At 60.8% G+C, this 15,356-nt stretch overlaps 1 protein-coding gene across 5 annotated transcripts in view; it reads right to left on the bottom strand.

Moving 5' to 3' along the window:
- Positions 1 to 3,789: 3,789 nt before the first annotated feature.
- The window catches only part of MGMT (O-6-methylguanine-DNA methyltransferase), a 273,852-nt gene continuing 262,285 nt past the window's right edge, over positions 3,790 to 15,356 (bottom strand). For 4 of the 5 annotated variants that reach the window (XM_047762096.1, XM_047762097.1, XM_047762093.1 and 1 more), the window contains 2 exons: positions 14,697 to 14,836; positions 9,135 to 9,438 (listed from right to left, as the gene is read on the bottom strand). In XM_047762096.1, coding sequence (XP_047618052.1) covers positions 9,226 to 9,438; positions 14,697 to 14,836 — 353 coding nt within the window. In that variant the 3' untranslated portion in view covers positions 9,135 to 9,225. Of the gene's footprint in view, positions 5,788 to 9,134; positions 9,439 to 14,696; positions 14,837 to 15,356 lie in introns of those variants that run through there. The other variant, XM_047762094.1, reaches the window with a different exon arrangement.

The following is a 15,356-nucleotide window of genomic DNA, read 5'->3' as shown; positions in this document are numbered from 1 at the left end:
TGACGGCTGTGCCCTGCTTTCCTGACCAGTGACCAGGTGAAACCCAGCAGGAACTGTCGCCCCCACGTCCCGGGCTGCGGCCGGGGTGTCTGCCCTCCCCCTGCCCAACCACTGCCACTTCCCTGAGGGTCCCTGGCTTCCTCTCCCAAGGGCCGGAGCCCCGTGCTCTCCTCTGCTCTAAGACGTCTGGCTGCTCCTTCCACTTGAAATGCCCTCTATGTTCTGTCCAGCACTAACAGTGCAGCTTAAGCCCCACCTCCTCCAGGAAGCCCCTCTTGATTTTCTGTACTGGAGAGCCGCACGCCTAGCTGATCAGGAATGCACACTTGTGTCACACAGCCTGGCTCGTCAGAGACTGCCCACACTGCTCCTACGGCCTCGCTGCCCTGCAGGTGGACAGGGGGTTAACAGACGGCGGGCTGGGCGGTGATGTGACTCACGAGATCAGACGGCACTTAGCAGCATCGTTCCTGCTCTATCTGCCGGGGAGCCGTCTTCGTCAGGAAAACAGGTGTGAAGTACAAACACAAACACTTCTCCATCGCAAACATTTAGGATACACAGCTTAGCACACACAAAAAGGCTACAACACACTCAGCACTCCTCCCGTTGGGATAACCATGGCTGCACTTTGCACTACAGATGCTCTTTTTAAAAAAATTACTTAGTATAGATATATATGTGTGTACAGATGTGTTTACATGTAAACATGTATCTTTAAGACAGAATCATGATTATATTTTTTTCTGATTATATAATAAATACATACATTTTACACAGGTGTAAAAACACCAGAAAGCAACAAAGACCCCCTCCCCCGACAGACACGTGTGCATGTGGGTGCATGTGTGTGCGTGCGTGCGCGCTCGCACACACACACACACACACACAGAGGAATTCTCCCCAGCTCATTCTGCCAAGATATCTCTGTGTAAATATTTTGACGGATTCTCTTCCACAATTTTGCACTTGTTTGCACAATTAAAAATATGTTTCAGAAAACAGCACGATGAGACCTGACGTTTTATCACATGGCTTTATCACTCAGCAGGGGTTCAAGGCCCTCTTCTGCACGTCAGTCAACACAGATGGGTGTTACCATTTTTAGGGGTGGACTGTCTGACCTTGTACAGACGTACTGCGCTTCCTTGGCCAGCCCGCCCCCGCCCCGGGACACTCCTGGGGCCTCCCACGTAGCCTTGTCACACACGGCGGTGCAACACGTATCCTGGCTGCTGGAGCCCTGGAACTGCATGAAAATCTCCCTCCAGGGGAAGCTCCTAAAGGCGGGCCAGTTTGGGGCATTTCACTTTTTAAGGTTTCCTGACTGCCCTCCAATGATGCGCCAGGGGGGCTCCTGGCACTGACTGCGCCCTCTTCACTGCGTTGTAGGCAGAGAATCACACGTTTCATGCATTTTTAACACAGTTTACGAGGAAGTGCCGTCACCTATTTCTGTGACTGCTAGCAAGTGGGAGCAAACCAGGGGGCCGCTGTCGCTTGCCCCGCTGCTCTCGGACTGGCCATCTGGCTCCATCGAGCAACTCCGTCAGCCTCCATCGCTCTGTGTGTGGTGGCTTCAGGACTCGCTGACATTCTATTAAAAACGTACCTGGCGGCTCCCGAGCAGACCTGTCTTGGTGTCTGAGCTGAGGGTAGGATGTGGTCACCGGCCACAGGGAGCGTGGACTTTGGGAGTCACTGTTGTTGCTGCCTGTGGTTCATAAGCAGCACTGTGGCCGCTGCCCGAGTCTTGCCAGGACGTCCCAGGCCTCACCTGGGCAGCACAGCCCCTCCAGGGTCACCCTTGCAGCCGCCACACCCAGAGGCAGGCTTGTCGGGATGGTGCACGCCCCTCCTGGGGTGTGTAGCAAACGCCACCACCTCTGTGGTCACCAACAGGCCAGAAAAGAGGCACCACCGAGTCCTCCCTCAGGGAGCGCCTGGGGGCGAAGGCTGGCTGCTCAGAGCTGCTCCCGGGACTCCCGCTAGATGCAGCCAAGGGGCACAGGAAGGGGGACAGGATAGGACGTGGACCCTGCAACGTCAGGAAGCCACGCGGGGTACACAAGTGCCCAGGGCGAGCTGAGAGCGTGGGTATTACTGGGCCCACAGCCAGCACAGCGGGTCCCACCACCACCGCTCCCCGAGTGCTCACATGTGCCTGGCAGGGGCTCAGGGCTTCCCAGAGTAATGCACTGTGACCTGGGAGTGTGCCACATTCCTCTCCAGGCAGGTAAGAAAGCTTTGCCAGGTTCTGGGCTTCTGCCCCACAGGCGGAGGCTCACGTCGTGGCCCTCTCTCACAGCCTGGAGGCCAGAATCCGAGACCCAGGGCTGCGCTTCGCCAGAGGCCCTTCCAGCTCCCGGCGGCCGCAGCATCCCTGGCTCACAGTCACGGCACCCCCCGTCCTGTCTCCACCTTCACGGGGCCCCTCCTCTGCACGTCTCCTCACCCAAAGGATACGGTCACTGGGCTGAGGGCCACACAGATAATCCTGGGTGACCCATCTCGAGACTGTGCACTGAGTCACACCTGCAAGAGTCCTTTCTCCAGATCGAGTCAAGCATGCAGATTCCAGGGCTCCGGACACACACATCTCTTTGGGGACCTGTTCAACCTGCCACTGCAACCTGGAGAGATCACCCAGCTTGTATAGGACAACGCAGCCCCTAAAGTGGACGGACGGCTCCTGTCCGAACCGCCCGCCACCCAGCCTGACGGTCACCTTCCCCCAGATCAGCATGGACAGGCCGGCTCGAGGGGCCGCTGAGGACAGAGGCACTGTCCTCCCAGCACAGGGACCCAGCAGCCACAGCAGTCCGAGGCTCAGAGCCAGCACGCTGGGCGCTGGCTGAGGGTCAGCCGGGCATCCTGTGTCCAAGTGGAGACTGTGAGGCCCTCAGGGGTGGGGCGGGAGGACAGCAGGCGATACAGGGCCTGCAGCGCCCTGGCAGGCTCAGGCCTAAGACGCAGCAAAGCTTCTATCCTTTCTTTGTGAAAATCTGTTCATCTACATCTGAGACCAATTTGCTTGAAACTACAGAATACCTGTCACATTGCTTCCTGGCACAGGAGTCAGATGTTTGCAGGGAAAAGTACCGACAGCTACATGCTCTTGGTGGTGTAATAGTTAGACGTGTCACTCTGCATCTCGGCGAAAGGCAGTGTTTAAGTCAACGCGGGTTCTCAGCCTGGCACGAAGCCGCCTGGCCTGGAGCTGGTGCCGAGCCCCTCGGGTACGTGGGCAGAGCTGCGCCCCGTGGCTCTGAATGCAGCCTGAGGCGTTGTGCTTGGTAACTGGGTCACTCTGGGTCCACAGGTGAGGACACACACGCCAGGACTCCCTGAGGCTGGTGGGGGCTGTGCTTCTCCCCAGGCTCTGGACAGGAAAGCCACGCGCTTCCTACTGTCTGGGCAGGGCTTCGATGGCGCAGGTGGGACGTCACGTGTCTGGTTCTGGGGGCAGGCGGGGGAGGTCACGTGTCCAGTGCTGGAGGCAGGCGGGTGAGGTCTGGTGTCTGGTTCTGGGGGCAGGCAGGTGAGGCTGGGTGCCCTTTCTGGAGGGAGGCAAGTGAGGCTGGGTGCCCTGTTGTGGGGGCAGGCGGGTGAGGCTGGGTGCCCTGTTGTGGGGGCAGGCGGGTGAGGCTGGGTGCCCTGTTCTGGGGGCACCCTGACCCTCCTCCCGTCTCAGGAGAGCGGAAGGAAAGACTCTGTGACTGCCAGATGCACACAGCACTTCTCTGTTCCCAGGGACTCTACAGATTAAAAGGCTTGGTACGGCTCTCGTCATAAAATTACCTGTAGTTTATTCCAACAAAATTACAAGTTTTTGAACTGTCCCCTAGGTTTGAGTAGTTGCCGTCTGGCGAGGGGTGGCCCTTGGCCACCCCTGCTCACGAGAAAAGCAGTGGGCGGCAGGGTCCCGCCAGGGAAAGCCACACGGCTGGCCTCCCTCTGTCGTTAACATCCTCCATGGTGGAAGCTTCCTTTTCAGCAAACGCAGCGAGGAAAACCAGAAAATGCCTCCAACCTCATCAGATGCAGCCTCAGTCGGGGGAATTTTGGCCCTTCCGCCCCAACGTCTGGGCCTCCGCCGGGTCTTCTCACGTGGTCTTGGCTGCTGGGCCTTCGCACACCTGCTGTGCTAGCCCCGGACCGTCAGGCCAGGTTGCATGTCCCTCCTCCTGGGCCTTGAGGAGGCCCTGGAGCCAGGACGAGCTCCAGCGGATGCCCATGGGGTCACCACGGGTCACCAGTGCCCTGACCTTGCTCTGTCAGGTTGTCATCCCTACTGGCCCTGGATTGCATCCCGGGAGATGGCCAGGGCTGGCCTTTCTCCTTGGGAGGGGTGTTGCGAACTGTCCCTGCCCCAGTCATGGACTCAGTGGGACAGGACACAGGAGCAGCTGATTCTGGCAGCCAGAAGCCTGGCTGCTTTGCCAGGCCCTAGACTCTGGGGACCTCAGGAGGAGGGTCCCACATATGTACTCACTCTGCTCACGGGGCTGGGGGACGGGAATCCAAGTTCAGCAGAGTCTGAGACTCAGGTTTCTGCACCCTCTGTCCTGGGGCAAGACCCCCTTCTTTGGGCCACTGGAGACATGGGGGTGTCTGGAGATGCCCCCAAGCAGCAGAGCATCCCCAGAGCCCTGGGACCAAATCCACCTGCTGGGGGCCTCAGCTCGGCTGCATACCTGCTCCTATGTTTCCTGCCAGAAGTCTCACATGTGCATCCACGTCGCCTTGTTGCCATGGCAATCACAACACGCAAAAGCAATACTTTCTACACAGTATCACATGTTGCTTAATGTTTGGACACTGATATTTTCTCCAGCTGGGTCTTTCTTAATTTAAGTCAACAAACCAGTCTGGAAGCACACATGCTGCTGCGTTTGGGACTAAACAGGAGCGAGGCGTGACGGCAGGACTGAAGAACCCGGGTGCGCGGCGGTGTGCGCGCCAGGCCACGGCCCTACCTGAGAAACAAGGAAAGGGGCCAAGGTCCCCAGCCCTGCTCCGCCCTGGCCTCCCTCCCCCTCCCCCCCGGAACAGCGTGGAGGCACAGACACACACCCGATGGGCAGGCCTCGGATGGCCCCCTGGGGCCGGCAGAGTGACAGCCTCCCTGGAGCAGCAGCCTCTGCCCGCCCCCGCCCCCAGCGTTCGCAATGACCACTGCCTGCATCCTGACCCCAGCGCCAGCGGCCACCTGAGAGTCTGAACACCAGCGCCGCCCCCCCCACCCCAGGGCAGCGGCTTGAAACAAGCTGCTGAGTGGGGGGGGAGGGGGTCTCTGAAGGCACCAACAGCACCGGCGTCGCGCTTTTCAGGATCAACCCAACTGCTGTCCACGTGGAATTTTTCCGAGTGGTTTTTGCAGTGAAAAAAACATTAACGAGGAACTTGAAAGGCTTGTTAACGACATCCTTTCATCCACCCAGGCGCCGTCCTCGCCGCCTAGCGTCTCGTCCTTGTCCTCGTCCCCCGCGGCCCGGCCGGCACAGATGCTGTCCAGCCCGGCCTGGGTGATGGAGGCCAGACTCTCTCCATCTGTCCGCACCTGGAGCCACGCGGTCCGGACTCCGGGCGGCTGCCCCCCCGCCACTTAGAGACCTGGGTACCTGCAGTTTCTCTAGGCTCCGGCCTGGCTCTCCACCGCCACCCCCGTTTCAGGCAGACAGACAGACACTGCTTGGCCGAGCTCCATTTCAACCTCCACGCCTTTCAAACGGATACGAGGCAAAACGGATGTGAACTTCAGCTCCCTCCACACCAGCTTCGGTCCTATGTCCGTGAACAAGAAAGGAAAAACCTGCCTGGGCCGAGCGAGGCCAAGCACGGTTCATTCTCCCCCCAGGGCCCCCCGCCGCCCTCCCCATGCCTGGCAGTCAGGAGGCAGCCAGAAGACCCACGCGCAGACGAGGCACGCGGGTGCCGTGCACGTTGCTGCCCGGAGGCCGCAGGGAAGGGATAGCTTCCCGACCGGTCTGGGAATGTCTTTTGAGCAACATAAAGCAAGTTCCTGTTGTTTTGGTGTGTCTCAAGTTAAGACAATTCTGTTGTCATTTCTGCGTCTGCCTACGTGCAGCCCGAAACCAGAACTGCGCCAAGATCTCCAAGGCTCTGCGGGGAAGGGGACAGCCCTCACACCAACGTCCCTCCACGTAACAGTGGCTGGGGCTCCAGCAGGCACTGCTGCCTGTGGCCACACCAGCAGCGCAGGTGGGCCTGCAGGAGCCAAGGACCCGGGGGACACGTCCTGCGAGGCCAGGACGGCCTGTGTTTGGGGCACCCCCCACCAGCTCCTCCGAGCGCGCGGCACCCCCACCCCACAGGCACCGCCTGGTCCCATGGCCCCTTCCTAAAGGGCTGAGCCAACCCCCAACGGCTCTCCGTCCCGGGGTGCAACTGGAGGAAGCACAGCTGTTCACCACGGGCTAAAAGCAGGAATGATGTCGGGGTAAGTACACGTCCCCTGAACACGCCGGGCCCCTCGGAAGTAACAAACCGGGTGCAGGACGGAGACCTGGGACCTAGGTGAGAACAGGCATCCAGGGGCTGGGGCTGGAGACCACGCCCTTGACCTCTCGGCCGTGGTCGCCCTGCGCCAGGGGTGCTGCGGTTTGTTTCTGGGGTGTCAGTGGACACGATGCAACGTCCCGACTCAGTCACCTCCGGGGGAGGCCACCCTTCCTCAGACTCGGGCCCTGCCTGCTGTGCTCCCAGACCTGCGGCAGCCCCGGGCACCTGCGCTACTGCAGGGACAGCTTCCCTGCCTCGGCGCTGCATCGTTTTCTGCATCCCTCTGCAGCTGTGGGCTGGCCAGTCTGGGGGCGTTTAACTGGACAGTCGCCCCCTTGACCGGGAGGAGAACAGGACGGCTCCTGCGCGGCCAAGGGCAGCTATTTCATTATAAATGCAGGCCTGTGAAAACAAATATTATTTCGGAGACTTTTACAAGCCGGGTCTCCAGGAAGGGGCAAGCGCAGCACGCGATGGCCGGGGGGCCGCCCGCCGCCAGGTCTGGGTGTCCGTGCTCAAGGCCCCACGCTGGATGGAAGGGGAAACTCAACCGTGTGGGGACCCGGGGCCCAGGCCAAGAACACAGCTTTCTTGTTTGGAGATCTCCTTTGACTGAGTATTCCTGTGTTTCTCTGCGCCCTCCCTCTCCCCTCTATTTTCATGAACGTGCTGCGAGCTCTGGCGGCAGCGGCTCCAGGCAGCCTCTGCAGAGCCCGTCCCCGTCCTTGGAGCAAGGCGGCCGCTGCTTAGGCCCCGGGCATCTATCAAGCCTGTTCTGACAGGCCGAGGAAGCTCCGAGACACAGGGCGCGCGACGCGGCTGGTGCTGTACCAAGGGCATGGCCCAGGCAGGTGGTGCCAGGCCGCAGAGCTGCGGGGTCACCTCAGAGAGCTTCATAGGGGGTCCCTGGCCCCACCTGGGGGTTTGGGGATCACAGCGGGAAGCCCCACTGTGTAAGGTTCTCCCATCCGCCCCAGACCCAGGGGCAGCCTGTGTGCAGAGCGCGCAGTGACAGGAACACGTCCCGGGGGGCTGCCAGCAGCCCTGGCGGTGCGCGTGCTGCCCCAGAGCCCACCGCCTCCCTCTTCAGACCCATCCTGAGCAGCAGAGGGCCCAGCCGGCCTGGCCGGCGCACTGTTGTGGTGCCCTCTGTTGGAAAGTGCCCAGATGGCCCAGACCCAGGCCCACAGCTCTGGGCAGTGTGGCCTGCAGTTCTGTCCCTGATGGAGGAGGGGACGTCCTGGTGACGGTCTGTCACCGGAGCCAAGCGTTTTCCTTACAGGAGTCAGAACGCAGTCACCCGCAGAGCCCCCAGCGCAAAGTGCAACCTGGACCCACACACGTCCTCCCGACACGCGGGGCAGAGAGCCAGGCCTCCGCTCTGGCCAGGGGACACTCGCTGCTCTCACGGCCGCCTGGGGCACTCTAAGGACGGACAGACGGAGCAGGGACACTCAGGGTTCCGGCCAAGGATGAGCCACCTGTGTGGCTCCCTGTAGCAGCACAACTCCGTGGGGGGAGGGGGGGGGCGTCCTGAGAAGACCAGGATCGTACGGGGGTAAACAGTCGTATTTATTTTTGAGGGAAAAGCCCAGAATTAACTTGGCTCATATAAGAAAAGGACATGATGGACGGTGACTCGGCAAGAAAAGCCCCTTAGGTACCTGCTCTTCGTCGGTGCTACGGTGACAGGAAACGCCAGGCACGCCCACACTGCTCACGTCCAAAGCTGTGTTTTTAACCAGGTTGCTGGTGACAGACGCAAACCACTCGCGCTTCCTGCTGTTGTTTACACTGTCACAGGCACTTGCGGCAAAAACACAGCTTTCGGCTGCACCGTTGGGTACAGTTTGTTTTCTCCACGTATCGCTCAAGCTTCCTTATGCTTTTCGGGTGAGTGGATTATAAGGCTATGACGACATGCCAACGAGCGGTCAGCCGGGGTGCACCGCAGAAGCTGGGGTCCCACAGGCTGCCTCGCGTTCATGGGTGACCCCCCTACCTTCCAGGCTCGGTGGCAGGAAGGAGGTCGGTGTCCCCTGTCACCTTCTGCCCAGAGTGTCCTCAGGCCAGGGGTGGCAGAAGGGAGGGCGGGGTGAGGCTGTGCCACAGGAAGGTGCCATCTGACCACACGCGGACCCACAGAGCTGGCTGTGTTCTCCCATCACTCTGGCAAGTGGTTCTTCTTGATTCAGTTGATGTGACCCCAAATGGCCGAGCGGGAAACATGACGCCGGAGAAGCTCCACGAGCTCCCGTTTCCAGGGCCGTCCCCTCTCCTTCGGCCTCCCCATCCCGGCAGCTTCAAGAGCCGAGGGAAGGGCGAGCGGGGGTCACGCTGGGGTCGGTCAGCGCTTCAGGGCAGACAGGGCTGCAGCCGGACCGGCCTGCGCGGGGGTCCAGGGCCCCACGGGGGCGCAGCCGTGGTTCCTGATGGCGTCCGCTGCCCCCTCCCCAGGGCTGTCACCCTCCACCCCGGGGTCAGGGGTAGGGTTCCGATTCAATGGTCCTTAGGAAGGAACAGTAACAGCGGGAGGGCAGGGGACAAACGAGACGCCCGCGGCCTCAAGGCGCTGTTGGAAAAGGTAAAGCAGCAGCAGACACACGGCATGTGGCCCCAGCAGCTCCTTTAATGCGGCCCCAGCAGCTCAGCCCCACTTGACAGCCCTCACACCGAGGTCATCACCCCGCCCGCAAACGCTCAGTCCTGCCCGGCTGCCGGGGAGCGGGTGCCGCCGCCGCGCAGGGCCTGGCGCGAGGCTCCGGCCGGACGCGCGCCCCCTCCACAGGCCAGTTCCCCTGCCAGGCGACCCTCGTGGGCCAGAAGCCACTCCTTGACGGCCACTCCTCCCGAGTAGTTGCCTGTGGCGCCGCTGCTGAGGACCACCCTGTGGCACGGGACGAGGATGGGCACCTGGAATACAGGGGGGCAGCCGCCGTCAGTCTGGGCTCTGGACCAAGGCGGTCTTTCGGGATCGAGAGCAAGCCCGCTGACCGCCACTGACCCAGGACCCGCCTTGCAGGGCCCTGGCTGGGGGGCGGGGGGCTGGCGAGGGGCGGGCCGGGTCTCTGAGGGTCTGGCGCCGGCTGGGGAGGGACCCGATTCCCCGAGGCCAACATGGGGCCTCTTCTAAGAACCACTTTACACTAAGGTTTGGGAGAAGGGTACTTAATATCACTCGATAGGGGATTGAAAATGCATACCTACAAAATTTAAAGGTACATTTCCCAGTTACAAGGTGCCCCGTAAAATTCCCAAACGTTTCCAAGACATGAGAAGAAACCTTACAGAATTTCTCATGCAGCCACATTAACCCAGACCAGAGGCTGTGGCCCAGGCTGGCCATACCTGATTTTGTAAATGAAGTTTCCAGAGAACACAGCCAAGCCCACTTGGTACTTGCTGTCTGGTGCTGTTTTTGTAAAGCCCAAAGTATTTCCTGTCCGGCCCCTAGTGGGAAGGGTCTGCCAGCGCTGTCCCCCACTCCCCCTGTGCTACGGGGGCCCCTAGTGGGAAAGGTCTGCCAGCGCTGTCCCCCACTCCCCCTGTGCTACGGGGGGCACCTGCTTTCCTCCTCAGTCTCCGGATCAGTCAGTTTGAGAAGCTCCGGTTCCCCTTCATTCCCACCTGAGGAGCTGCCGCTGCCGCCAGCACCCCCACCCTCAGCCTCAGCAGGACAGGTCAGCCGGCCCTTCCGCCGACCCCAGCCAGGACCCTAGGCTCCAGGGTGTCTCTCCCACCAAAGCTGCCCCCAGCCCCTCACATCTGGAGACAAGCCCAGCAGCCAGGTGCTCCCTTAAATTGACAGCGACTTCACTACAAGCAAGGCCACTTGACCACGAAAACAAATCCAGACACGACCCACAGAGAAGGGCCGATCATCAGCAGGGCTCTGCTGCCAGGACACAGGGCAGTGGCGGCTGCCCAGGAGCCTAGGGTTCCTGAGACCCACTGGGACACAGGCGAGGGCAGGACTCTGTGCGCCAAGGGCCACCACCAGTATAGCTCACCGTGGCACTTCGATGCCACAGCAGCCGCAGGGGAGGGGCAGGGCCGCCAGCCTGGGAGCGTGTGGGCTGGTTCCTAGGAGGCTGGGCAGGCTGGCAGGTCTGTGAATGGGGCACCGATGCTCCAGGAGAGGGCATCCCCCAGCCCCCAGCATGTTCTTGCCTCGTCTGGGGCCGGCACCACACGGGCCTTTGGGGTCTGACACCATGTCTAAGACTGGGCACCAGGGCGCTCAGTGCAGGAGGCGGGCGAGGGGCGCTCCCACGAGGCAGCTGATTATTCCCCCGGCCACATGCAGGTCCGACCCCCAGACAGTCCCCTCCAGCAGGGGCCTGCTCAGCAGCGGTCCTAAAGGATGAGCACTGGCAGGCCTGCCAGGGGTCTGTTCCTGGAGGGGGAGCTCCCTGCCCGCGTGAAGCTGACGGCCACGGGGCGGGGGTGCAGTGGCCACAGGCTGTGCTGTGACGCACCAGCACGCACTAGGTTCACCTTTGGAAAAGGGAACACTGCCTCTGCTTGTGCTAATTTGGGCGGCAGGTTTCCAACTATTAAAATGATGAGATCTGCTAAAATTCGCTGGGGCCCTGAGGACATTTCAAAGGATCCACACCCCTCTGCCCTCTCCTTTAAAGCCTGTGCTGCATAAAATGTAATTTTTATCAATAACCAAGCAGCTCATGATATCACAGCCGCATTGAAATCTTCATGCTGTGAAATCTAATTCATCCAATATGCGAATCCACCCCTTACACAGACCCTTTTGCAAATGCTAGAAAACTTCCAAACCCATAGATTTGTCTCCAACAAAAATAACACGAAAGGGCCTTTCAGTCAATAATGGAATCCCTCTGATTCTGGTGCCGGCTGAGTATTTTCTCCAGCTTCGCCTTTGTTCTTGTGGGTAGCAGCCCACTGGGGAAGAGCTTGTTTTCACTTGCGGCCTCATCAATACCTAAATCCTGGTGAACAAGTGACACCGAGAAGCTGTAATCAATAGCTCCCTGTGCGTTTTTTTTCTTCTGGTCAAACGGTTCAGCCCCACTGACAGCCCTGACACTTAGAACATGCTGCTAAATCTTCATCAACGGCCATCTGGGTGACTGGCAGAACAAGGCTCGGGGGTCATTAACGCTCGTGGCAATCCGTGAATAAACTAACTCCTCAGGAATGCGTTTGTTTAGAAAGAGGTGGGGAAACTCTCTGTACAAGTACTGATCGCCTCTGAGCTGCATTTAGCAAATTCCGTCTGAGGATGAGGGCAGGGTGCCATCTGCTCCACCAGGAAACGGATCAGCCTCACGCCGGGTCTGGACAGGGCCTCCGGAAGGCGGCCAGACCACTCTCCGGGCTGCTGATTCCTTCCCGGGAAATTCTAGGAGAAACAAGGGTCTGGGGTGGGACGAACCCCCCCCTCCCCGAAACCCCCCCGACCGCAGAAACCACACCTTGGCGGGGGGCGAGCAAGCCAAATGCTGTTGCGGGAGCTGGCCCGCGTCCCCCTGGACCGCACGCCACCCCAGGAAGAAGCGCCCGGCGTGAGGCGCGGGTCTGCGGCATCCCGAAGCCGCCGTCCACTCTCCCTCCCCACTTCTCCGCAGTTGCCCTCCGCAGCCTGAACACAGACTTTTCCGCAGGTAAGTCTGAGCGACGTGCCTCTGCGCTGGAGCCCACGCGTGCCGGTCTGCAGCCGCGCCCTGCCCTCCGGGGGGGTCCAGTCCCTGACTAGGGCCCCTTTCTTCATCAGGTCCCCGGGCTGGCCCGCGTCCCTCAGCCTGTTCTGAGGAGGAGCTTTTTATCACCTTTGTGGGACCCTCAAGGAGGCTGGCTCCCAGGGGGCTCGCCGCAGGACACTGCACGTCTCGAGACTCACACCCGGAGGCACCCTGGGGTCCTGCTGCTGTGGTGCCAGGCAGCCTTCCCACGGAGCTGAGGTCCCGGCACCATGTCCAGCTCCTGAGGGACGCCTGGAGGGCTCACCACCACCCGGCTGCCCTGGTCCGGGAGGGCGCCAAGAAGAGGGGACAAGGTGCAGGCAGAGCCTTCCCGCCTGAGGGTGTGGTCACTGCCACCCCCGCGTGGGCCCGAGGCGGGGAGGTGGGCAGGAGGGCTTTATGGAGGTCCCGTTGCATACATCTCGGTGACTGAGGCCACACCTGAGCAAAGACACTCAGGGAGATTACTAGCAGGACGGAGAGTCATGCTGCTCACGGGGCAGCAAATGTTCCTGAAAACTGCCCAAGCGCCACCGCTAAATAGCCATGCCTCTCCCGTCGGGAGTGCCAGGTGCTGGCATCACGGGGCAGGGGAGGGCCTTCCTGTCCGTATGTGTCAGTTAGCAGAGCTGTGCTCCCAGCAAAGACAGCACGCGTGAGGGAGGCGCCCGACCCCATTTCCCCGGAAGGTGTGAACAGACGCGTGCCCTGAAACAGGTGGAGGGGGGACTGAGGGACAGTTCTGCACAACACGGTGACTCGGTGATGCAGGAGGAAGGTGCAGACAGGTGTAGCCTCCTCAGTTCTCCCACGAGGCACCGAGCAGAGGCCGGGTTCCCGGGGGTCTGCGTGGACCCTTTCTCTGGAGCAAAGTCAAAGCGCTGCGAACAGTCGACCTGGGAGAGGACGACGCCTTCCAGAGGGAAGGTGCAGCATGAGCTTCACCGGGAAACGTGAAAACCACATCTAGATGTTTTCAGAATAATCCCACCCTCTCGGTAAAAGTGAGGCCCGCCGAATGCGGAGGAGATGCCCGCAGACAGTGCCCGCTGCGACTGAAGCACAACAGGTGTGCAAAGAGCTGCCAACTGGGTCCGCCAGCCTTTGTCACTGACAATGGGGGACGCGGAGAGACCAGAGGGGTATGCACCTCACACTGTTCCCGACAATTGGGGGTCTTTTCTACGGCAGAAACCTCTCCAGATCAGCTGCACAGCACAACAGGGCCATCCACCACAAACCTACAAGAGCTGCTTCTTAAAGAATGACAGTGCTGTTTTGTGCAAACGGCCACGTAACTGTCATCTCCTAGAGACACTGGCTCTGCCCTCGGGCAGTCGAGAGCCAAGTGGCGGGAGCCCCAGACTGTGGTGTAGAAATGCCCGCCTCTCCCCAGTGAGCAGGGCTGAAAACAGTTTTGAACACATACAGCAAAGCCACAGCGAGTTTTGAGAAAGTGGAGTCTGATTCGGTGATTTCACATCCTATGATATAAGGACCCCCTTTGCTTCTCCCGATGGGATGGCCATCTTCTACCGCATCAGAGGCTTTCCCACAGCTACAGGGAGAGCTGCTCCCAGTGGGGCGGCAGGCTCTGGAGACTAGTGAGGACGGGGCTGGTCCAGGCCCCGTGCACCTGTAGGGGCCTCCTGGCAGGTCCTGCTGCTGCGCAGACGGGGTGCTCCTCCTGCTTACCTGCAGGGCCCACAGGCACCTGGGCCTTGTCAGGGTCTACACCACGGCCTCTCCCCAGCCCATGCTAACTTCCTTCCTGACACTGGCCAGCCCGGGGTCCACGTGGGGAGGGATGGGGAGAGGAGGTGACCCCTGCACACCTGGGTCTGACAGGCCCGCAGCCACCTCACGCCAAGGCCTGGCCCTGTGCTCTGGGGAGATGGCCTCGCATGGCCTGGGAACCTCCCTCTCTGCATCACGTGACTGCAGACGCACAGGGACAGGGATGCAAGGAACAGCTCTTCCCTGGGAGCTGCGCCCAAAGGCGCACATCATCCCAGGTCCCCTGGTCCAGGCCCTGGACCTCCCAGCACATGCATCCTTCTCGATGGGAAGCCCCACGTGGGCAGGCCTCTCGCCTGTTTTGTTTGCTGCTGTGCTCCGGGACGGAGAAGGGCGGACGGCTCCCCCTTGGCGCCCAGGATGCCCAGGGGATGCCTGAGCCACTCTCCAGGTTTCGCGGCCCCTCCCTCCCTGGGACAAGCCATCCTGTGCTCTGACACACATTGTGGCGGGGGGGGGGGGGTGTTGGTGGCCTGTGGGAAAGCTTCCTTACCACCTTTGCCCAAAGGTGGGGGTACATACCAGTGCCGCCCACGCCTTGTCCAGAGGCTTCCCTCCGCCCCCGTCCCTGCAGCCCAGGCTGCCTCTGACACACGCGTAAATGGGTAGCACTCGACCCCCTGTGGGAACCTGACCGCACGGTGCGGGACGTACAGGATTGCTCCTCATGGCTCCTCCCACTGCCCGTGCGGCTCTGGGGCTGCCCACCAGGGCTGCTAACTGCTGGTAAGAAACCGTTTCTCCAAACTTCACAGCCTGCAGCAGCTTCCATAACACCTGTCTGGTGAACGACTCTGAAAGAAAGAAGGCAGAACCACGTTATTTAGACAAACGGCTCTAACAGCTCGGATATAAATAGCTGCCAGTCCTGAAAGAGAAAACACATCAACATAAGTCGAGGTGCTACACTCAATTAAAACAGCTCCCCTGGTCCTGTGACCATGCCACCCGAGGAGAAGGAGCAGCGTAAGGCAGGGCACCGGCAGGCTGGCCCTGCGCCGGCCTCGCCGACTGGCAGCGCCTGCCTTCCCCTCCACGCAGGACTGCCAGGCGCCCTCCCAGGACCCGCGCTGTACAAAGGAGCACGCGGTCCACCTAGGAAGCACAAAAGGCCCTATCTGCACACAATTTCGGGATCTTTTTTTTACTGCTGGGTCATTTCCAATTTCAGCTGGGACCCAGCAGGACCATGAGGCTGTGGGACGGGCTGTGACAGGATGCTAGCTGTCCACATGCAGCAGTGGGCAGGCTCAGTGGGCCGGGCGCCGCGGCAGCACACAGGGGCTGGCAGGCACCCGGGCTGCCCGCATCGGT

This window comes from Phacochoerus africanus, chromosome 15 (assembly GCF_016906955.1).
Source record: "Phacochoerus africanus isolate WHEZ1 chromosome 15, ROS_Pafr_v1, whole genome shotgun sequence".
Lineage (NCBI taxonomy): Eukaryota > Metazoa > Chordata > Mammalia > Artiodactyla > Suidae > Phacochoerus > Phacochoerus africanus.
Note: the sequence above shows the minus strand (reverse complement) of the source record. Positions and strands in the feature narration are given on the sequence as shown.